At 45.5% G+C, this 24,172-nt stretch overlaps 1 protein-coding gene across 1 annotated transcript in view; it reads right to left on the reverse strand.

The window, feature by feature from the left end:
* RGS6 (regulator of G protein signaling 6) overlaps positions 1–24,172 on the reverse strand; it is a 541,337-nt gene that overhangs the window by 52,833 nt on the left and 464,332 nt on the right. The window contains exons 9-14 of the mRNA XM_034992635.1: positions 23,992–24,019; positions 21,985–22,066; positions 19,976–20,050; positions 18,226–18,324; positions 17,074–17,135; positions 429–539 (exon numbers count right to left, since the gene is read on the reverse strand). Coding sequence (XP_034848526.1) covers positions 429–539; positions 17,074–17,135; positions 18,226–18,324; positions 19,976–20,050; positions 21,985–22,066; positions 23,992–24,019 — 457 coding nt within the window. The remainder of the gene's footprint in view (positions 1–428; positions 540–17,073; positions 17,136–18,225; positions 18,325–19,975; positions 20,051–21,984; positions 22,067–23,991; positions 24,020–24,172) is intronic.

Below are 24,172 nucleotides of genomic sequence, written 5' to 3' on the forward strand. Positions count from 1 at the left end.
TGGTTGAGGCTGGGGTCCTCAGGGTCGTGGGATCGAGACCCGCATCTGTTAGGCTCTGCGCTCAGCAGGAAGTCTGATTCTCTCCCTCTGCCTCTGTACCCCCCTCACTCTTCTCTCTCAAAATAAATGAATAAAATCTTAAAAAAAAAGAACTAGGAAATGTGAAGGACTGTCCCCATTATCATGATATCCAAGGGTCACAGAGAGGTCAGAGGAAGCCACTGAGGATCCATGTACAAAGCGAAGCTATAGGGAGGTAGAACCATGTGTGGGCAGGACTTAGGAGGTAATTTGAGGGGTTTCTGTTCTAGTGATAAAAATAGTCAAATTAAAACAGGAAATAATGTAATCTCACTAGCTCATGATTTTCTTCCTCACATTTCTTTCCTTCTCAAACATTAAAACTTTTTTGTTGTTGTTGTTTTTACCTCATCTCTATGTCCCATAAAGTGATATCGTCGCTGATCCAGGGATTGGAGGGCTCAGCCGGCGTGACCAAAGGATCATATTCCACATACTGTTCCGTGTAAGCAATTAAGCTGCGGGAGGGAAGCAAAGAACGCCACTGATTTCCTGTAAAAACTTGTATTCTCTTTTACACAAACATTCTGTCTTTATATAATTCTAAGTTAAAGAGAAAAAACACCTTTACTCCCAATTCTGGGACAAATCCAACTGTTTCCTTCTCATGACGAATGTATCATTTTTGCATTATGCAGTCATAGTTATGTAGGCATTTTATATCTTCTCCCCACTTTACTCTTTACCTGAACCCTGGTGCGTCCCTTCCTGGCTGCGCAGGCCTGACGGATACACAGGTCCAAACCTGCTTGTGTATCACCCTCTCACAGAGACTACGGATCTCAGGGCATCCGGGTCACACCAAGGACACTAGAAGCCCTCCAGGCTGCCAGCCAAGTGTTCCTACCTGGGAGACTTCCTTATTACAAAGACTAAAATCCTGATAGACCAAAAGGAGGTAATGCATTATAAGCATTATTCCATAGGGCGACTTAGTTTTTTTCAGTTATAATTTAAATGGCCACATAATCTTTTGAAAACAATAAAATAGTACTAAATGATTTCACACACACAGAAACAGCAATTTTAGCAAAAAAAAAAAATAGAGATTTTTTTTTTCTCCTATCCCTTCTCACAGAGACTTATACTTTCTACTCTTCTGTTTCCTTTAGCACTTACCTGTATATTTCTAAATTTGGTTTTTATAGTTGTTCTTGATTATCAATTTTAGATGAGAATTTAACTTTCCCTTCACCGGTCCCCAAATTTCCCACCCCTCACCTCCTCCCATGATCCTCCTAAGAGACATGTAATAATTTTTGTTAAATCAGTATTTATTATTGTCCACATTATTAAACTAGATACAAATTGTCTTCTGCTGCACTAAGTAGCATATTACCCTCTTCAAACGTTCTAACAAATCTGTAAAATGCCTAGCAATAATTTTTCCACATCTTAAACACATTACATAATCGTTGTTCAGTTCTGTCTCCCCGTCTCCCAGAGGTCCTCTCTTCAAAGTCTTGAGTCCTCTCGCTCCAGTCTGGATGGTTGGCCCTACACGCCTGATGTAAAATCACCCTCTTGGGACGTCCTTCACTTCTGTGTGGAGACCTTGCTTTTCTGGACTTCACTCCGTTTACTGGTTTTACTCCCTGATTGTGTTGAAATACTCCTTGAGTCGTTTCCTAAGAAAGGATGCATAAAGGCTAACTATTTCAAGTCCTTGCAGGGCTAAACATATTTTTATTTTATCTTTATACTTGGCTGACAGTGCTGGACACAGAACCCCAGGGAAAAAATTATCTTCCTTCAGGGTTCTGAGGGTGATGCTCTACTGCACTTTTTGGCATCCAGTGTTACTGCTGATCCAGTTTGATTCTGGATCCAGTTTGATTCTTGTTCTTTTGCTTAGTGTCTTTCCTCTCTAGAGACAGAGCCTTCTCTTCATTGTTGCAGTGCTCTGAGATTTCACCCTGGCCCTTGATGGTTGTTTTTATTTACTGTGCTGGGTATAAGGTGCAAGAGATTTAAAAAATTTCCCAGAAGTAAGTATTATTTCTTTGCTAATTTCATACCCTTCATTTCCTTGGTCTTCTCTTGCTATAATTCTTTCTAGTTGAACATTGAACATTCTGGATTGGTAATCTAATTTTCTAAATTTGCCCTGCCATTTTTCATCTTTTTGTCTTTTTGCTTGACAGTCCTTTTCATCTTGTTATTTATATATTATTTTTTAAATTTGGGCTATCATTTTCTTAAGTTTCCAGAGTTCACTCTTGTTTATCATAGGATCTAGTTCTTGATGTATGGATGAAATATCTTCTGATATCTGATATTAATATTTCTTTTTTTTAAAGATTTATTTATTTATTTTAGAGACAGAGAGAGAGTGCGAGTGGAGGGGGAGGAGCAGAGGGAGAGGGAGAGAGAGAATCTCAAGCAGACTCCTTGTTGAACATGAAGCCCGAGGCGGGGTTCAATCCCATGACCCTGAGATCATGATTGAGTCGAAATCAAGGGTCGGACACTGAACTGACTGAGCCACCCAGGTGATGCGGATACTAATATTTCTGAGGATATTAATTCCATATTTTTATTTTCTGGTTTTTTTTTTAATAGTTTTTGGTTCCTCCAAGTCCCTTTTGCTCTTTGTTTGCATCATACTCCATCACATTGGGGTTTCCCTTGAATGTCTGGAAAATCTCTGGACATCCACTTGTGTGTAAGAGTAAAATACTAAAACCTGCTTGGAGAACTCAGTGTGTATGTGGACAGGGCTTCACCAGACTTTTCGCTAGAGCTCCAAATGAGGGATTTGGGGGTTTTCCTTGGGGGGCATTGATTTTTCTCTAGAGCAAGGTAAGTAAATGTTTTCTGCAAGACACAGTAAATATTTCAGGTTTTATAGGCCAGATGGTGTCTGTTGCAATTACTCAGCTTTTCTGTTGCAGCAAAAAGCAGTCATAAATAATTCACGAATAAATGTGTGTGACTGGGTTCCAATAAAACTTTATCTGCAAAAGCAGTAGAGTGGAGTAGACTTGGCCCACAGGTTGTAGTTTCCTAGGCTCTTGCCTGTGGGCATATACATCTAGCTCCTGGAGGGCTGAGAGCTAGGCAGAGACGGGATGGAAGATCCCACTGTTCAGTATGTTGATCTTCAATTAATTTGCTGTTTTCACCTGGCCATTTATGATGAGAGCTGCCTGAATTCTGAACTGATGTGACTCAGTTTCTCTGGAGAATAAACTGCTCATCTTTTATGGTGGTTTAAACTGGGGAGAGATAGTTTTCTAGTGGGGCAGGTATCTAGGGATCCAAAGATCCAGAGACAGACTTTACCCATTCCTCTTGGTTAGCCCCATGCTTTATTCTTGCTCTCCATGGTCTCTGGTACCTTCAAGAGCCAAGACCAAATTTTTTGGGGGGCAATCTGGCTCACTTTGTTATAATACTGACACTCTTAACATGTAGGTTATAATGTTCTTCATTCTGTCCCCAGCCATCTTGTTTTTTATTTTTTAATTAAATTTTGAAATATTTCAGGAATACAGAAAGGCATAAGAATTGTAAGGACATCACCCTTGTCTTCACCACCCAATTTAAAAAAATACAACAGAGACAGGGGCCCATGGTTATACCTTAATTCCATAGACTCTCAATCTGGGAAAACTTTGTTGAAATGGTTAATCCATTAATTTGTTGCCCGTGTCATTCAAATAATTTTTATTCCTTTACTTACATGTTGCTTTTGTCTTGAATGAATTTATTATAATTAATGTAATAATTTCCTTTATAATAGACACAGATTTTAAATTTTTTTTTTTTTTTTTTTAGATTTTAAATTTTTTTAGTATACATAATGCTGTAGTAGAACACTGTTGTTCACATAGGTTTTTCCATCTTTTGGGATTATTTATTTAGAATTAACACCCATAAGTGGAATTACTGGACCAAAAGGTATGAATATTTTTATGGTTATCGATCCATAATAAAACTTTTCTCTAAGCACTGCCAACTTGAGTGTCATCAATCTCTCCTGAAATGATAAATTCAGAACCACAGTTCTTACTACTGAATTAGAGGGCAAGCATGGTTAATTACTGCTGTAAGTGTGAAGAAATTAGCCAGCAGCTACATCTCATTGCCACTCAAAAATTGTGGTCCACAAACAGGCAGCTCAGTTATCACCTGAGAGCTTGTAACAAATGCAGAATCTCAAGTCCCACCCCAGACCTAAAGAATCAGAAACTGCATTTTAACTAGATTCCCCAGGTGATTCATATGCACAGCGAAGTTTGAGAAGCACATCTAATTCTTTGATGTTCTGAGGAGCTCAGGACACACGTTTTATTCATCCAGTCAAAATGAAGGAGCCTAGGATACTTCCGGTTTGAAACATGACTGCAGACTTCCCATCACCTCACAGCCTCCTTGTTGTCCCAAGTGTGGGCTGTTGCCTAGCGGAGGTGTAGAAGGAGCATTGGTCCAAGCTGGATAACCTTGGTTCTCATTCTTGGGTGAGCCATTTAAGTGATCTTTGTTAAGTTCTCCATGTTACGTAATGGCCTCATTGAGCACTCAGGACCATTTGAGAAAAAATGGAAAAGCATTTCAAAAGAATCTTCCAAATCTTCTATACACGTAAGATATGTGATTGCAGTCACCATGTGCAGTGGAGGCATGTTGTCCTTGCTGGGGTACCAGGCAGGCAGTGTGCCCAGATGAGCCTTCATCCCTGAGAGCTTTGTGGCATCTTAAGGCTCTGGGGCAGCACTGTGGCAAGAAGGGTGTTGTGACAGCTTCACAGGGAGCCCTCCCTTTGCCACTTGGGATAATTCTATTCTGTTTGAAAGAAACTGGTTGCACATTAAGGCACATAATAGTTTCCTAGGGCTGCTGTAACAAATGACCACTAACTTGGTGGCTTACAATGATAGAAGACTACTCTCTCTTACTTCTGGAAACTAGAATTCTGAAATCAAGGTATCAGCAGGCCTATGCTCCCTCTGGGGACTTGAGGGGAAGAATCCTTCCTCGCCTCCTCCAGCTTCGGGTGACTCCAGGCAGTCCTTGGCTTGTGGATGTGTAACTCCAATCTCTGCCTCCTCTGTCCTCACATGACTTCTCCTCTGGATCTGGGCCTTCTTCCCTTCTCTCTCTTACTTGTCACTGGATTTAGGGTCTGCCAGAATAATCCAGGATGATTTCATCTCAAGATCCTTAATTTACATTTGCAAAGACTCTTTTCCCAGGTAAGGTCACATTCACAGTTCCCTCGGATTAGGACTTGCACATACCCTTTTGAGGGCCACTATTCAACCCACTGCAGGGAATGTGAAAGAATCCAGGCATGAGGCTGGAGAGGGCACACTTGACTACCTGACTCCTTTATTCAGATTGGCACAAAAACTAACCAGCAGCTGGTAACCTCAATCCTGTTTCAGGGACAATGAGCCATGTGAGATATGTCTGAGTCATGATGAGGTGTTGGGGCTTTCCTGATTATGATGTACTTGGGCATCCACGGAATTCTCAGAATTTAAGATGGTGGATGTAGTCCATGGGGCTCTCCTTAGTGGTGACACCTTTGTCTCCCAGAACATCTGCCCCTGGTCATTCCAATGACCTCAGCCTCCGGTGGCCCCAGTGTCCAATCAAAGACTTCTACTCGAGGAGCCCAAGGCAAAGGGTGTGTGTGTAGGGGGGGGGAGAGTCTTCTAACTAGTTAATTTCAAGTAATGGGGGATTTTTTTTCAACCAGAAATGGATTTCCCACAAGTGATACATAGGGATGGAAAAACAAAATTTCCTCCCCTGCCTTCCTTACCCCTCCTCAGATTTCTGTGAGACAGGCTATGAGCTATTCCACATGGCCACACCTCATCTGGCGAAGGCAGGTCTGACCAACCATGCCACCCCTAGGTTCCTGGATGGAGCCCAGCAGGAGTGCCTGGGATGGGAGGAGGCAGGGGAGGCTCATGAGAGGCTGGGTGAGAATTCTGAGTAGTTGAGCACTTGGGGGAGCCTGCCTGTTGGTGGCCTGTTATTCATTGCCAGTGAAGACAGCTGTCGTGCTGACCAGCCCAAGGCAGCAACCTTACAGGGCCAGGGAGCAGCTAGGAGGATGTAAGCTGTAGTGAAACATGGGCTCACAGCCAGGTCTCTTTTAGAGAAATTTGGGGATACCTTCAGAGGGTGGAGAGGGGTGGTGAGATTAATGGGTGATGTTGGTTCAAGAGAAGTGGTTGAGAGCCCAAGGGGCGATTTTGTAACCACTGAAGTTAAGAGGGCAAGATAGGACTATGTAACCTGCATTCATTGTGACTAAAGTTGTTCCCATGGCTTCACCCCACGTCGTGCCTTCTCAGAACAGGGTTCAGATGGGACCCTAGATATGCGTGAAAGAACATGTGAAGAGAGGGGTAAGAACTTCCTACAGAAATGCCCGACAGTCTGTACCGAAGCAACAGAGCTCAAATCAGGATGATCACCCATCAGTTACCCAGCACCAGTGATGGACAGCCTTGGTCAGCAGGGAAATTTGCTGTATTGGAAGAGGTACAGCTATTTTGTTAGGGTATAGCTACATAAATAAAGTTGGTAAGAGGCTTTGTAAAGAAAACAGTAAAAATTGTATGGGCATGTGCATTTTGCATGAAATATTTTATTGGTAGAAGTGGGATGTACTGACTGAATCATCAGAATTAGACAGGGCTATTCCAGGACCTTCTGATCAAGCAAGAGACTTGGAATTTTTTTTTAAGACAGGGAGGGAAGAGGGATGGGCAGAGGGAAAGGGAGAGAGAGAATCTCAAGCAGACTCCCCACTGAGCCAAGAGCCCAAAGTAGGGCTCAATCTCATGACACTGAGATCATGACCTGAGCCAAAATCAAGAGTTGGATATTTAGCCAACTGAGCCACCCAGGTGCCCTGAGACTTGGAAAGTTTTAAAGGTATTTTAGAAAGGAAGATCTTGAGATTCTAAGAGGAAGAGAGAGATTGGATGGTATATTAATTTCTTACGGCTGCTATATAACAAACTGCTACCTACGTGGTGGCTTAAAAAGGGACAAATGTATTATCTTATAGTCCTAAGCATCAGAAGTCTGAAATGGACATTGTGGGGCTAAAATCAAGGTGTCAGCAGGACCGTGTTCCTTCTGGAGGCTCAAGGGGAGAATCCATTTCCTTGCCTTTTCCCCCTGGTAGAGGTGTCCCATGTTCCTTGGCTCCTGGCCCCCTTCCCTCTTCAAACCCAGCAGTGCCTGGCCAAGGCTGGCTCACACTGTGTCAGTCTGACAGGGACCCTTCTGCCTCCCTTGTCTACAACAAGGACTCTCCTGGTTACACTGGGCCTACCTGGATAATCCAGGGTAATCCCCCTGTGTTAGGTTAACTGATCAGTAACCTTAATTCCATTGGCAGATGTAATCTCCCTTTGTCATGTAACCTGACACTTTTACAGAGTCTGGGGATTAGGACCTGGGCATCTTTGAGGGACTATTATTCTGTCTTCCACGGGTGTAATTTGAGAGGCATTTGTGCAGAAGGTGGAGAATGAAGTCACTTAACGGAGGGTGTGGTGGTAGGTAAAAGGTTTGTACCTGGCCTGCGTGGACTTTTTGAGAATGGCAGCAACATGTTTTATTGCATTGTCATTGTTACAACCTATGCAAATAAACTCAGTTTTCATGAATCTATGCTCACCCATGTCCTGTTTGCCATCACTTCATGGAAAAGACAGGAGATAGCCAAGTGCCTTCTCTTGGAGGTTCCTATGAGTGGCTTTGGCTCTTAGTAGTCTGTTGCCTTAACCCCTCTCCTAGCTTTTGTGGGGCTGATCCTTCTCAGATAGAGGGGCAGAGAAGGTTAACTCCATAATCAGGGTGACAGAGGACTGAGAGAAGGTGAAAGAATACCCCACTCCAGGAAGAGATGGAAGAGGATCTCCTCTCCCCTAATCTCAACACCACGAGACTGGCCAGAAACAGCACAAGGGGTGGCGTGAAAGCAAGCACTGCCTACCTTGTCCTTGGGCTGGAGGTGTCTTACTTAGGAACTAACACTTCCAAAGTGGGATACAGAGGAAAGGAACAAAGGGCTGGTTGCCTAGGATAAGACCTAAGCTTCACGCAGAGAGAGTACAAGGCATCTTGTACAAGGGTCTGCATCTGGGCTGCGCAATGCCATTTTTCAGGTGTGAAAAGAGGTACAGATGGAGACAGAAATGTCATCTAGGAATATAGTGAGTGTACTGGGTTGGGTTGACCCTTGTGCTGTGTCTCTTGGGGTCTGAGTGAAGTAGCTAGGGATCCTGGGTGGTGAGAAGCCCTCCAGAATGGGTGGACTAGCCCAGAAGATGTCTCTGCGTTCTTGCTCAGTCCCACCCATCTCCTGAGAATTTCACCCCAACATGTACCCAGGGCTACTTTAGGGGCTGCCAAGTGCTTATAAGCCCTGCTCTCGGCCACAGTTGATCTGTCCAGGAACGGATACCTTACTGACCCAAGCTGGGTTGCTATGCTCTTTCTCTAGCTTCAAGTGTAGTGAAACTGCAGTTACAAAGTTCAGGGGCTGGAGGCAGTCCTGTTTCCTAACACCTGTCTGTGATGAAAGAGGATGAGGCCAACATGGAAAGTGGAACAGGACAAGAGGTGAAGAAGGAGCCTTGGGAATGTTTGGGGCCCTGGCTCCTTTTTTTTTTTTTTTTTAAGTAGGCTCCACACCCAGTGTGGAGCCCAACATGGGGCTCAAACTCGCGACTCTGAGATCAAGACCCGAGCCGAGATCAAGAGTCATTCACTCAACCGACTGAGCCACCCAGGTGCGCCCCAGCTCCAGCTATTCTTGAGCCTAGGGGTATTGCTGGCCTTCCCCGAGCTCAACTCTGCAGCTCTTCCTTGTAGCCTGCGGGTGAGTACATGTTCCTTTCAGCAGAACTGGGTTCAAGCTGGAGTTCTATTGCCTGGCAACAAAGCAGTAGAACTGAAAGAAGGAAGAAGGTGATGGGAATGTGAAGGGGAGTTCATGGAGGCAGCCCTTTGTAGCATTAGCCAGAGAGCTTTCGTCTCCCCCAGAACATGCACTTCCTTGCAGGGCACAGACAAGATATCAGAGTCTCCTGGAGACACACATAGACAATGAAATGGGCCAGCAGGCAATGAGGGAGGTAGCAGTCCTGTTTGAGTCCAAAGTCAACATCAATGACTACAGGAAGACTTGAGAGAGGACAGGGAGAGCACAGAGAGAGAACAGAGAGGCATGGAAGAGTTTGCAGACAGTTGCCTCATAACAGCACACATGGAACAATGTCCACAGATCGTTGGGGGTGGGTGGCACCCAAGCAGAATTGCGAGGTGTTACAGACTGAATTGTGTCCCTCCCAAATTTCATGTTGAAGCTCTACAGGGTGACTGTTTTGAAGATAAGGCCTTTAAGGAGGTCATTAAGGTTAAGTGAGATCATGGGGTGGGGCCCAGATTTGATAGGACTTTGGTCGTAAAGAGAGGAAGAGACACCAGAGCGCTCTCTCCTCCTTGTGTGTGCACAGAGGAAAGGCCATGTGAGGACACAACATGCTAGCCAGGAGGAGAGGCCTCACCAGAAACCAGCCCTGCCGGCACCTCGATCGTAGACTTCCGACCTCCAGAACTGCGAGAAAATAAATGTCTGTTGTTTATGTCACCCAGTCTGTGGTATTTTGTTATGGCCACCTGAGCTGACTAATACAGGAGGAAATGGAAAAGATAAAATAAATACAGGAAATCCGGAGGAAGTCCATTAGGAGCATGATTTCTCATTGAGCAGTTTTAACATCCTTGCCTCCTTATCTCTGCCTCCTTCTGATTAGTATATGGTGTTGTTATTATCAAAGGCCAAATTCTCACATCATTAGAAGATCCTGACACACCAACCATTGGCAAATGTGCTACCCACCATCATCAGGTGCTTTGAACTGGTTCTTGGGTGAGTATGGAGCTGGCCAATTTATCCCCATAGTCCTTTCCATTTCCTTGTAGAAAGGGGCAGAAATTCACCACCTCACTGCCAAGGGTAGAGCCCATGGTCAGTCATTCAGTTAACATTATTCAGTACCTACTAGTGCCATGAAATAGTGAACAGCTCTCTGGATCACAGGATGATGCTCACACCGAGCTAATAGCAAAATCATGGCTTCTAACAACTGTGACCAGTAGTCATGGGTTATTTATACACACACACACACACACATATTTTATATATGGGGGCTCATATATATGACATATATATGTTATAGATATTATAGTTGACCCTTGAACAACATGAACAACATGGGGGTTGGGGCACTGAGTCCCCATGAAGTTACAAATCCATCCAAATTTTGACTCCCCCAACACTTAACTGCAAATAGCCTACTGTTGACCAAAACCTTACTGATAATATAAACAATGCATATTTTGTATGTTATATGTATGATGTGTTGTATTCTTACAATAAAGTAAGCAGAGCAAAGAAAATGTTATTAAGAAAATCATAAGAGAAGATGCATTTATAGTACTGTACTATATTTATGAAAACAATCTGTGTATAAGGGGAGTTCAAACTCATGTTGTTCAAGGGTCAACTAACTGTATATATATAATAGGGGGTTATTAATATAGATTGTTGATTAGGTTCTACCTTTGATAAACCTAGAGAGGAGAGAAATAACAAAAGTGAATTTAGAAAACTTCTAGTCCAACCACTTAAAAAAATCTGAGAGAAAAGTTTTAGAATTCATTCTCTCTCCCTTAACAAAAAATAAAGACACAGTTTTGCTACAAATTGTATAGAATATGACAAAAAAAGTAAGACAGGTGAGTTGGAGGAAGAAGTGATGGGTTGAGGGGTGCCTGGAAGGGACGCCTAGAGCGACGCACACGTATGGAGTGTGGTCCACAGAGCAGGTGTGGGAGAAGATGGAGACACAGAGTCTGGGGAGACGGACAGTGAGGGATGGCTCACAACTGTGGGACAACAAGGCATGGAGTGTAAAGCATTGTGGGACAGTGACCATCATTCCTACTTTAGAAATATAATACAAATGCGCTACAACACTTATTAGGAAATTGGGGCCTCTAAATGGGGAGGAAACCTGGAAACTGAATGTGGAAAAGGTGACTAAGAGAGTGTGTTTGCAGCCCCTTGCATTGCATGTGTGGTTTGCTAGACTCGATTCACTAGAGGAAACCAGGACAGAAAGAGGCTCTGGCTAGAGAGGGAAAGGAAAAGCAAGCAGTACTGCAGAGAAGGAAGAGGAACCTTTGGCTCCCATTCATTCATTCATTCATCCAATTTTTTTTCTCACATTGGAGAAGGTGAGGAAAAGAGAGACTATAAAAAACTCCTAAATTGTGGGTCACCAAGAGAAGATACATTCCATGGAGAAAAGTGGGACGGGTGAAGGGACGTAAGGGTGATTTTAGCCCCTCAGAATGAAGAGCATATGCCAGGCCAGGTATCTCAGCCCTTCTAGGTTTTGGTCTGGATACAATCGCCCTGGCTATCACATTGCCTCTGATCTTTCCTTCTCTGTCCCCTAAGGTGGGCTGGGAGAAAGGAGAAGCAAGGATCCCACAGTGTCTGGAATCACATAAAAGCAAAGCTGTAAAGACCTCTTCGGCCCTTTTTTTCCTTCCCCGAAACTATCATTAAACATTAAGTTCATGGACTTCCATCACCCTAGCATGTTTTTAATAACCCTTAAGGTATCCAGCCCCTTGCTGTCTTATCTCATTTCGTTAATTACATTTCATGATCATGGAGGGTTGGGAGGCAGAGAAGGAACCAGCATCCAATTTCAGAGAGCAGCCGCGATCCTGAGATGGGCAAGCAAGATGATGTAAAAAATCAATTCAGCAGTCAGCTGTGATGCACAATGGCTCCCAGGGATAGGGTAAGGACAGCCAAGTACACAGGCAGATAGGGAATGAGACAACTCGATCCCTCTGTGTGGGGCAGTGTGATGTGACTCTTGCAGTGAGTGGGCATAACTCAGTGCCACTATGAGTAGGGAGAAATCTCTGCAGATACCCTGCAAAACGTAGAGACTTTTCAGACCACTTGGAACTAAATGTGTACAGTTTTGCGTTCCCAAATTGATTTGTCAAGTGCTGTAAGGCTTGGGTGAATAAACAAGGGGCTCCATTGAGGACCCTGGCAAAGGACAGTAAGACCTCAATTATTTGGCAATCTCAACTATTGAGGGAACACAGGTGAGATAGATGACCAAAAGGGCCTCTGAGCAGAGTCTACAATGACATAAACCCGATGCCTCGAGGCTCATCATCTGCATTCAGAAGAGCACACCCCTCGGAAAACACTCTTTACTCTTGCTTTGGGACCAAGGCTAAGGGACTCGGTCATTTGATTTTCCTGGTATGGTAGATCAATTTAAAAACAAGTCTCCAGCCCATGAATCTGGTCTGGGCTTGTGACATGCGTTAGCCAATAAAATACAGCAGAAATGACAGAGTGTCAGTTCCAAGCCTCAGGAGGCTTTGCCTGCTTCTACTCTCTCTCCTGGAATTCTGCTATTCCCACGTGAGCAAGGTCAAACTCGTGGGAGGATGAGAGACTGTGTGAGGAAGAGCCCAGTATCCCAGGTGAGGTCATGCTAAACCAGCTGGAGCCAAGCGTGTGAGAGAGCCCAGCCAAGCTCACGGAGCTGCCTGCCTGGCCCCTGGCTGCACACAGACACGAGCCTGAGCCCAGTGGAGCTGGCTGGGTGGCACGTAATCATGTGAGCAGTAGCAAATGCCCGCTGTTTAAAGCCACTAGGTTTTGAGGTCGGTTGTTACTCAGCGGTATCTAACTGAAACACCTGGTCTGCTGCAGATTGTTGACCGGGAACAAGAAAAAAAACCCAACAACCAAACAACTAAAAAGCAGAAACAGAGACTCAAAGGTCGTAATGGTCTGGGGCTGTTTAGGGAAAGGGAAGCAGTTTGTGGCACTTCCCGAGACCCTGATCACTGGTGGTTTTAAAGCACAGTATAAAAGTCATCCAGGAAAATTAACTGAAATATAGTGTCCGTTCTTTAAGAAGGCAAGTGCATGAACCATACTTAAGAAAGATTCTCGTGCGGGGGCACTTGGGTGGCGCAGTCAGTTGGGCATGCAACTCTTGGTTTTGGCTCAGGTCGTGATCTCAGGGTCGTGAGATCGAGCCCCGTGTCGGGCTCCGTGCTCAGTGCAGAGTCGGCTTGGAGTTTCTCTCTCCCTCTCTCTCTGCCCCTCCTCCCTTCTCTCTCTCTCTCTAGTAAATAAATCAATCTTAAAAAAAAAAAAAAGAAAGAAAAGAAAGAAAGATTCTCATTTAAAATAGTTAAGATAAAAGGCTTAAGGTGTTAAACGTTATTTATCCGGGAGATTCATTTGTGTGTGCAGGGACCATACTATCTGAAGCAAAAATCGGGTAACATCTTAGACAGGACTTTGTATTGCTTCCGGGTGCAAAAGGCAGCGTATGCTGGGAAATGGAGTTTGGTTGCCATGATATTGGCCATTAGCCACTCATGGTGACAATGGGACACCATAGTCAAAACCAGGATGACCCAAGAAGATCTGGGCAGAAGGGGCGCCTGGGTGGCTCAGTTGGTTAAGCGACTGCCTTCAGCTCAGGTCATGATCCCAGGGTCCTGGGATCGAGTCCCGCATCGGGCTCCCTGCTCTGCGGGGAGCCTGCTTCTCCCTCTCCCACTCCCCCTGCTTGTGTTCCCTCTCTCGCTGTGTCTCTCTCTGTCAAATAAATAAATAAAATCTTAAAAAAAAAAAAAAAGATCTGGGCAGAAGAACCAAACTCTTCCCATATGGTCCTTCCTTCTTCAAAGGTGCCAGATTAGTGGTGCTGACACACAGACATGGACTGCAGAGCCAGCCTTCATGGGCAGCCTGCAGGGCTCTCTATGCAGCAGACTGAAAAGAGACAGGGTCGAAGAATTGCATTCACACAAAGCTGCCATCTGCAGGACCAGCTTCACTCCTTGGCTTGCCCTTTATTGCTTCCTCTGAACACCATACACCCAGTTCATTCCATTCCATGTACCTGAAGCCTGCTCCTTTCCAAGACACCATTAAGCACCACAGGGGTAAATGATAAAAATAATGGCTCACATTCATTGCATGTGTAGTAAGTGCCAAGGACTGGATGAAGCTCATGTCATGGACGAACCCATTAACCCCGTAAGTTAAGTGCTACTGCTCTCTCTCCTTTAAAGAAGTAGAACAGAGGCACAGAGCGATAAAGCAACCTGCCCAAGGTCACACAGTTAGAAAATGGCAGAGGCAGGATCCCAGCCCTGATGGCTGGCTCCACACCCATCCCCTAAATCGTTCGGCTCTGCTCCTTCAGTAGGCAAGTGTCCTTATTACCTTCCCGGCTGGGTGTGGCCACAACCTTTGACCACAACCCTGAGCCAACCCATCACTCATCACTGGCCCTCACGCCTCTCCCCAACATCAGCTCTCAGGGAACTGCGTGACATGCACCTGTTCTCAGGGGGATGAGGTCCTTTGCCTGACGGCTAATTACCACCCATCACCTGCCGCAGGCCCACGGACAGCAGCCCTGGCACGGGGCTGTGTGCCTCCACCTGAGGCAGCTCAGCTTTCAGCTTTGGGGAGCGGAGTGGTGGCACCCAAGGCTAGCTGCCAACACCCCCTCCCTGTCCCCACCCCCGCGGAGCCGCTAAAGGCCAAGGCTCCAGGCTGTTTTATCTCCTGCTCACACCCGTCTCCTCTCCCTCCTCCTCTCTATCTGGGAGTTTCCTTGTGGTTCTAATGAAAAACCCTTGTGTCACGTTGAAAAGTTGCCAGTTATTGCTGCCGGGAATAAAATCCAGTCTCTGCGGGGCGGAGACTCCCGAATTTTCGAGCTGGGAGTGAGGAGTGGCTGGTTGGAATCATCTTTCCGGTGCCAGCCGAGCAGTCTCTCAAGCATAAAGAGATGCCCCCAGGTGGGGCCCTCCCTGACAGCGGTAGGCAAACACAGACCAGGCCTGGCCAGGCTCCCCGCCCCACCTGGACTGTCTCTTGGGCCGGCCTTAGGCCCCAGCACACCTGCCAGGAGTCAGTGGGCTTCCCTCAGGCTGACTGGTTCAGGCTCTTTCCCCATCTCCCCAGAGAGCGGACAAAGCTTGGTGCCCCTTCTCCTGTGAGCTCTCAGGTCAGTGAGGGCTAAGCAGTGGCTTCCCCAAATCCTTGGAGACCTGCTCAGTCCACCTGCAGATTATTCAAAATGGGGGCTCCTCTGGATCTACCCGGAGTCCCTGAATCCAAATCCCCAGAGCCACGGTTTGGGAAACCCCATTCTGAACCCCTCCCTGCCTGGACTGTCCTGCTCAAAACCATGGGACCTAAGCCACTTGACCCAAGGAAAGATGCTCCCCGCACCGCGCTCCCCCCCACCCCCACAAACACACATGCTCTCCTAGGACTGCAAAGTCTCAGGTGCCCTGCGAAGGCCAGGTGTGACTGGCACATGAGGACAGCCATCCCCGTCCCTCTCTGACAGAGACAGAAGCTCAGAGGCCCTCACAGGCTTGGCACCAATGCAGGCAAGGTCACCCTGCCACCTCACGCACGGGCACTCTCTGGGACAAAGGCAACCGCAGCGAGATCGGAAAAGCAATTTTAGAGCCTGGTACTTGGGAAGCCCCATGTCATGACAGTTGCGGGGAGGCGGCTCCAGGGCTCGAAGAGTCAGCTGCAGCGCCGACTCCACAGCAATCCGTGTGGAAGGGTGAGCTGAGCACCAGCCTCCGGCCACCTTCTGGAGCACTTGCATTGGAGAAAATGGGAATCTCGGTGATTCTTACAAGGGGCAATTTTGCCTACCCCCTGGCCCTGCCCTGGGAACGTTTGATGATGTCTGAAGACATTTTTGGTTGTCGTGACTGTGAGGTGGGTTTTGGCATCTAGTAGGTAGAAGTCGGGGATGCTGCTAACTATCCTGAAATGCACAGGACTGCCCAGGATGTCAATAGCGACATTACCAATGAGTTCCAGAATAGACAGAGATGCCAGCCCAAATCCACAGATGTCCTTGGCCCCCTGAACATGGGGTGTTCATTCAGGGTTTTGGGTTTGGGAGTGGGATTTTTCTTAGCCTTAATTTGTTGTTATTTATCTAGAAAGAGTATGCAGATCAACATGGGGGCCAGCAGGGAAAGGCTCACAGGTTGAACACACAGCCAGCCCTCTGTGTGAGCGGGGCTTAAAGAACCCACTTTACGCCGATATCCAGTAAATGCTAAGACCCAGCTTAAGCCCTTGATCCCTCAGATACTGGTCATCGCTTAAGCAGTAGCATATGGATGAACAAATGTTCAGTGTGGGACTGTCCGATCAGATTTATTCCATCACAGATTCCCCAGGTGGTCTCTCCTCTTCACTGAGGATTCAAAAAACAGACCATTTAGTTGACAAAATGGAGTTTCCCTCGAGTTAACGGAGTGGGAGTGGAACCAGCTACGGGTTCAAACAGCACAAATGCTCCTAAGGAAGCCAGGCTGGAGGGGCCAAATATTTTCTTTACAGTTGATTTGATGCAGTTCTGTGGTCAATGGTGTGTGGAGGTGGGATGCCTCCTGATGGCCCGGCCCCCTCCTATTTGCGCGGCCAGCACCTCAAAGGGCACACATCATTTTTTTTCCCCCCTATAAAGTGAATCTGGGCATTTTATAGCTGAAAAGGGAGCAATTCCATTTGAATGAATCAAGAGGCTGAAGGCAAAAGTGCATTACGTAGCTTTTACGGACATTCCTCCTGGATTGACAAGGATTGACAAGGTCCCGTGGCCACCCCCTGAAAAGCTTCAGCCACAAAACATTTCTTGACATCACTCAAGGGAGGTCTGCTGTCTTAGCTGTACTCACACGGGGCCTGTGGTGTTTCTTCACTTATCAGTTTAAGAAATGACTATGGTCTGCCTCTTGGTGTGGTGCATCCTTGTTAGCCATGACCCTGTAACGTTTCTCCTTTGTTAAATGAGAAGAAAACAGTAATATTATGGAGGGGAAACATACCTTTCAGCCACTTTGGACATTTTTAAACAATGTCTGTCAATCTGTGCATTCAAAAATGTTATCTGGGGAAAGATAGAACAGAGGTGTTAAGACCAAACTTGATTTTTTCCCCCCCTTCACCCCATGAACCCAAACCCTGTATTTCCATCAATAGCTAAACAGCTCCTCTGGCCAGCCTTTGCCAACCCTCCAGCTTTGCAGTCCAACAATCATTTGCCCTTCTGGAAATTCCCACCACACTCAGGAATCACACTCTACAATTTAGCCTATGCTAATATTCTGTACTGTGTTGTAGCCTAGGTCTCGACTCCAAAAAGTGATTGCAAACTTAAAGGCAGTGGTATACATCCTACAAAGCTTAGCAACACTTTACAGGCACTGTAAATATCTGGTTGGACTAATTTCCAGTGATTTCCCTCTGCACACTCTACACACCTACATCACACCCACCATTATGCTTGGTGTACTCGACTAGATCATGAAATAGCTATTTCACATACATCTGTTTCCTCTTCCCCACCCCAAATAAACTTGTCAAGGGCAGGCACCTTTGGGTTTCCCCCAAGAAGCCAGTAAAACATAATGTAAAGATCCTAAAGTTACTTTATTGCCAGTGAATCCTAGAAAGGAGTAATGTAATTAGCCATTGTCTGCTGACCTGGGTTGACCAGTTAGCTTCTCATCATCAAGGAAGACAACACTGAACCAAATAATGCTGAATTGGCACTGAGAGTGGGGCTTTCTTTATTTGTAAACTTGCCTTTTGCATCACAGCAATAAAGTCGGTGGTTCTGAGCTGGCTTACTCTGTAAGTGCATTACAATTTTAAGGACTCCATGATATCCGTCCCTCCCCCCTTCAGCCCCCACAGCATTCTGTGGGAACCCCACCTACAGCAGTCACCCCAAGGCATTGGGATAACTCCTCTATGTCCTTCTCTAGTAACTGCTGGGGAAACTCGGTGGAGACTTTTTCCTCTCAAGCTTCCATGGGTTGTTCGCACACAGCAATCAGAGGTTCAAGTCATCCACAGCTGGGTTCCACTGTGGTTTCCAGGAACTCAAAGCTCACTCAGGCTTCAGAGGTGAACATTCAAAGAGTTTTCAAACTGGCCACGTCTCCTCCTGGGAGTGCAGTAGTCAATTCATTCACCTGTTTCCGGATGTCCTCTTTTGTAGTTTTCCTGATTGGCTGACTGGGTATGTGCACGGGGCTTTGCGACTGGGACTCTTCAGTCACGCCATACACTGACTAGAGAAGAAGCAAGAAGATAGAATCATGCACCCTCAGAGTTGCAGGGCGCCTTAGGGGCAGGCACTGCAAGAGCTCTTTTGATGCTTCCAATCCCCTCGGTGACATCCTGACAATAAGTGATCAGCCTTTGTGCAAATTTCTACAGTGAGGAGACCTCTTCCTCTTGAGGCAGCTTGTCCCATCTTTGGGCTACCACTGTTAGAAGATCTTCCCTCTCACTAAGCTGCAACAGTCTCTTGAATATCAGCGTGTCTCCAAATATGGTCCTAGACCATCCGCAAAGAATCATCTGTGGGTACTCGGTAAAGATGCACATTGCTGAGCCCCACCCCGACCTACTGAATCAGTCTTTGTGGGTGGGGTTTGGGAACCTGCACTTTTATCAAATGGCCCAGGTGATTCTGAGGCACAAGAAAGTTCAAGAACAACGGTTGAAAGTTATGCACGAAAGATCCTCTCTAGATTTTCTCTTCCCCAGCAGATGACAATGCCCATCTGGTACAAATTTGAGATGGCAGGGTTTCAGATTCTTTCCTTTTCAGCCAAACAGCTTTCTGGCCTCAGTTTCTCCTCATGCTATGGCTGCTTATTAAGCAGTTCCCTTGTGCTGGAGACAGACAAAAGACAATCTTTGCTTTGGGAATGAAATGAAACCCCAAAGGCTATGCAATGTATAGCTGAAATCTATAAAATCAAGAGGGGCTCAGACAGAGAGGATGTGAGCACCATGAAATTCTGGAATATTAGAATTAGGCGGCCCTTAAAGATTAACTGAGGATGCTTTAAGACTAGCATCATAAAGTCTAATACCTACAAGGGCATAACTTTTTCAGTAAAGAATAAAATATGTAAGTAGATTCAAGAAGTTGATATATATATCATGTCGTGTGTGTGTGTGTGTGTGTGTGTTTGAGAAAATGAGAGCATTGGTCATTACAAGAAATAGGAATGTCTGGGGGCACATCTCTAACCTTTTGAAATTAATATTATGGGGGACAGACTTGTTGTCCCACAATATGGTCCTTGGTGTCGTGGTAAGGTTGGGATATACCAGTTGTGGGGCAGGCTGAGTGTGGCACCCTTGAGTATGTCATGGCCACTGTCCCTTCCAGGAGAGTGAAACACAAATAAATGACGGTTGGCACATTCATAGTTGGGTACGATGGTGATGTGAATTTGGATGATCTAGCTACATAAAAGACTTTCAAAGTACTAAGCTCACCTTCACCCATGGGACTTGGATACTTTTTGTTCCTTTAGTTTCTTTTCCTCCCGGGAGCCAATTGCTACTTCCCCTGCACACCTCAGCACACTTGAGCCTGCTTTGGAAGCCCTCAGGAAGCCCCCCGTCTGGTGTCCCCTCCTGGCCCCTTGGTGCCATCCAGCACTTCCCTGATACAGCCCTCCTGACTGCCTGGGGCTTCGCCTCCCCCCACCCCAGTTGTGGCTTTGTGACGACTCGTCACTGTATTTCAGCAGCAAGAACGGTGCCAAGTACACTCCACAATATTTGTAGAATGAATGAATGAAATTGTTTCAAAGGACAAAACGGGGTAGAATTAACAAATAGCAAACAACTGTTTGAACAGTACCAGAAACAGAAAGGCTATTTGCGTCAAGAATTTTTAATTCAGCTAAACTAGCGAACCTTTTTAACCTTTTGTGGGTTCTTCAGACGCCGGCATTTTCTGATATCCATTTCTGTTGTATTCACACACCCTGGCTGAGAAAAAAAAAATCATTATATAAATTACTAAGTTATACCTTCCAGTGTGACCCAAGCGACACTATCAGACCCAGTCTTTGTCTTTCCTATTACAGATATTACATGATTATCTCCACTTGGCCATTTACAATTCCTTTTACGAAGATGTTTTGTCTTCAGTATGTGTTCCTGCACAGAGTCCCCATATGAAATATCAAAGCCTACCTCCCACTATCTAGGGGTGACATGTAGAGGGTAGAGTGTATAGTTTATAAGAGTAAACTTCTTCTTCTTCTTTTTTTTTTTTTTAAAGATTTTTATTTATTTGACAGAGAGAGACACAGCGAGAGAGTGAGCACAAGTGGGAGGAGGAACGGAGGGAGGAGCAGGCTCCCCACTGAGCAAAGAGCCCTATGCGGGACTTGATCCCAGGACCCTGGGATCATGACTCGAGCCAAAGGCAGACGCTTAACCGACTGAGCCACCCAGGCGCCCCAAGAGTAAACTTCTTATTCAGAGTGGCCAGATAGTTTCAGCCACAGCCTTTGTTACTACACGTTATCTGACCATCTACCAACAATCCAATATCACAACGGGGAATTACTTTTTGGGTTTTGCTTTTAACCAGCTTTTAGGAAGGGCTGACATAGTTTCCTCATTCTAGTTCCAATTCATGAGGAGAATGCAAGATTTGTTTTAATCATAGGAAATTAAAAATACTCATTACTTCTAACCTCATTATGCATGGATTTTGTATTTGTGAATTCACCTACGAACTAAACTTTATTCATAACCCCCAAGTCCCTATTTGTGGTGCATTTGTGATCATTTGTGGACACGGGCAAAGCAGCAAAAATCATGAGCGGCCCGATGTGGTGTTCCTAGGGAGGCTGACTAAGCTGAGGCTCGGCCTTCTTGTTTCATCTCTTACTGTAAACGAATGTCCTTTTGACGGTCTATTTAGGCCCACCTTTTCCACAGTTCTGTGCTTTTTGTTGATTTTGCTGTTTAACATGGCCCCCGAGCATAGTATGATGTGCCGTCTAGCGTTCCTATGTGCAAGAGGGCTGTGGGGTGTGTGACAGAGAACACAAGTGTGTCAGGCAGAGAACACTGGTGGCCCTGAATTCCGTATTCATAAACCAAGAACATACTTTAAATAAAATGTCTTTAAACAGAAACAGGCTTTAGACATGGTTACCTATTGATTAGTTGAAAAGATTGTGACCAGAGGCTCACGGAAACCTAACCCTGTATGTCTCCCTGGATAATGACTCAGCATTGGCTAATTCAGGGAGCATGGCTACTTTGCAGAACGTAACTACCATGAATACTGACAGTGGGCCGCATTTGAGGAAGATTATTCTACAATTTAGAGTTGAGTGACAGTAGAAATGGAAACTGCTTATTGAAAGTGAAGGGATGGAGAAACATCTATCATGCAAATGGATGTCAAAAGAAAGCCGGATTTAGCTATACCCATATCAGACAACTAGACTTAAAACCAAAGACAAACGAGAAGTGAAGAAGGGCTCTGTATCATAATAAAGGGGACAATCCAACAAGAAGTTCTAACAACTGTAAATATTTATGCACCCAATTTGGGAACACCCAAAATATACTTAAAAAAACCCCCAGAAACTGCTTATTTTGGGGCTGTAAACTTCTGGGGCCCAGATGTCCCAGGGGGACTTCCCACGGTTCTCCTTTTCCAAGTCCATATTTTCATGGATGAATAATTCTTAAAAGCTGGAACTGACATACATTCCAGACAATCTACCGAGATTATATTGACTGAATGGCAAAACCAATTTCACAAAATTTAGCAATGCTCTTTAATTTTAAGAATGAGATACCTGGTGGCTAAAGACAGTCTTTTCTTTCAAGTGAAGGAAGAGGGAAACAAAACAAAACAAAACAAAAACATAGAGAAACAAGCAGAGCTTTCTCACCACTGGCCTGTGCACATCCCAAAAGGCCCGTTCTTGACTATCCAAAATTTTCCTTTCCGTCTTGTCCTTTTTCCGATCTATCCTAAAAAAGCAAAGAAAGGAGATCAGAGCCTCCTGTTTCTAGGAGCTTAGTGCACACAGGGCTATTGGCATCTGTGTGGTCCCTGCTCTTTGCAGAGCTGTAACACAGGGGCGGACCATTCCCTCAAGAGAACCTCAAGAAGTCCACACGTGGGAGGAGTACTTGTTTTAGGCTGGACTACAAATCATCATAGATGTGGACTGAACATTGTGGGCCTAAGGAGAGAACCAGAATCCAACTGTTCATGTGGATGATTAAGATTGATATTATTCAGAACTGAATTATCCATGGACATGCCCCCCATCAAAGTGAATACTGTGTATTCAAATTATAGGAAAGAATATAACCATGGGCTTGCAGTGTTTCATCCTCAAATTTGAGAGTTTGCTTTAGATTCAGTTAATAGAAATGCCTTCAAAATACTGCAATTGCAAGTTTTAAAAGTCACGTAAAGCATCTAGCTTTCTAAAAGCAGAGTAATAGCCCTAGCATGTGACAAGATCCAGAAGGCAAACATCACTGGTCTCAGCTGGGGGAGGTACAAATTGCAGGAGGTAAATTACAGGTGACTAAGACAGATTCTTTATGTTCTGATCAGTAAATAGATAAGAGGTTTTTTTTTTTTTTTTTTTTTTTAAGGCCTGTATTACTTCATATTACCTCTCTAAGTAAAAAGTAACAGATTAATTGTTGTGTAATTTCTGGTTCTTGGCTCTCTTGGGAGCACTTCAGTTTACTGGCCTGAAATAAACCATAATCACCCTCTGATTTTTGTGATAATTACTGTGTATTTCAACGGCCCACAATTATAATGTAATCACGAACTTAATCAAAAAAGTTAATCGAGAAATACCATACATGTAGAAAGTGACAATTTCCCCTCCTTTTTCAACATGCAATGCTGGGTGATCCTCAAAGTGCAAATTAGCTCTCCTCTTTGCTTCACAGTGGCTTCTGAGTACACAGGCTCGGTTCTGCCGTCTCCTCCCCCCTCAACCCCCCTCCCACTTTCTCTTTCCTCAGGGGCCACGGCTCCTCCAGCTCAGCACAGAATCCTGTGCCCAGTGCCCACCTCCCTCCTGGCTGCCGGCAGCACCAGGTATGGTCTGCAGGCGTGTGGAATCGTTGCAGAGGGGAAAGACAGAGACTGCAGAGGGAGGGGGAGAGCCATGGCACCATGCTGGCCACCGGACCCAAAGTCCTTGGGTCATTTCCAACTATGACTACACCTGTGATCGATGAGCCAGCCCGGGGTGATGGGCTACAATGCTGCCCCCAGAATGCGGAGGGGCGCTGCTCAGGGACAAGCAGCGTTCAGAGAAGAGGTGCTCACCTTTGCCTAGCTCAGTGTCCCTTTCTCATCTCCTCCTCTGTCCCATTTCTTCTGTTAACACTCCCGGCTAGATCAGAGATTGTTGTTGGAGAGGGCAAGAGAGAACCCAACCTGAGCAAGTTCAATTTCTAGAATTGCAAGGACCTGGTTGACAACTATGCTTATGGGCGGGAGGCCATGTATTGGCCACTTCTTATGTTTCCTTAGAGAGGTAGGAATTTCCACTATAGTCCCTGGGAGGGAAAAGTATGGGGAAACACTCCAGCTAGTCTTTCATCCCCTGTACTCTGGGGGAGAAAGAGGGCCTTCACTTTGTTGGTGGATCTGAAAGAAGAAATTGAGAAAGCTCAGGTCGGTCCTTTCTGGGCCCTGTGTGGGTCAGCCTGTTCTCAGGATGCCTGTCCTCTGCATGCAGTGAACTTACAGGGGTCAACTCTGCCCTGGGGTGGGGGGTTCTGCAGATATCTAGCTCTGTTCAGCATGGGCAAGTTGAATTCCAGGGTAAAGATCTGTGGTCACAGATCCAAAGTCACGCCCTAGAACCTGGCTTTTATCAGTAATAATCTTAAGACACTGGACTCCAACATCTGACTTCTGCGCCTCATTTTTGATGTGCTCAACTCCTCCCCTGGGGGGGAAGGGAGAGGAGCTGGCCTCCCTAAACTCCAACATGTTTTCCTATGAAGAGAGAATCTCCAGAAAAGTGGGTCTGATGTTTTTCAGCCCCTGAGCACAGAAGAATACTTGGAAATCTCTTTAGGAAATAGGAACAT

This window comes from Mirounga leonina, unplaced genomic scaffold, assembly GCF_011800145.1.
Source record: "Mirounga leonina isolate KUSES-001 unplaced genomic scaffold, KU_Mleo_1.0 Mir_82, whole genome shotgun sequence".
Taxonomy (NCBI): Eukaryota; Metazoa; Chordata; class Mammalia; order Carnivora; family Phocidae; genus Mirounga; species Mirounga leonina.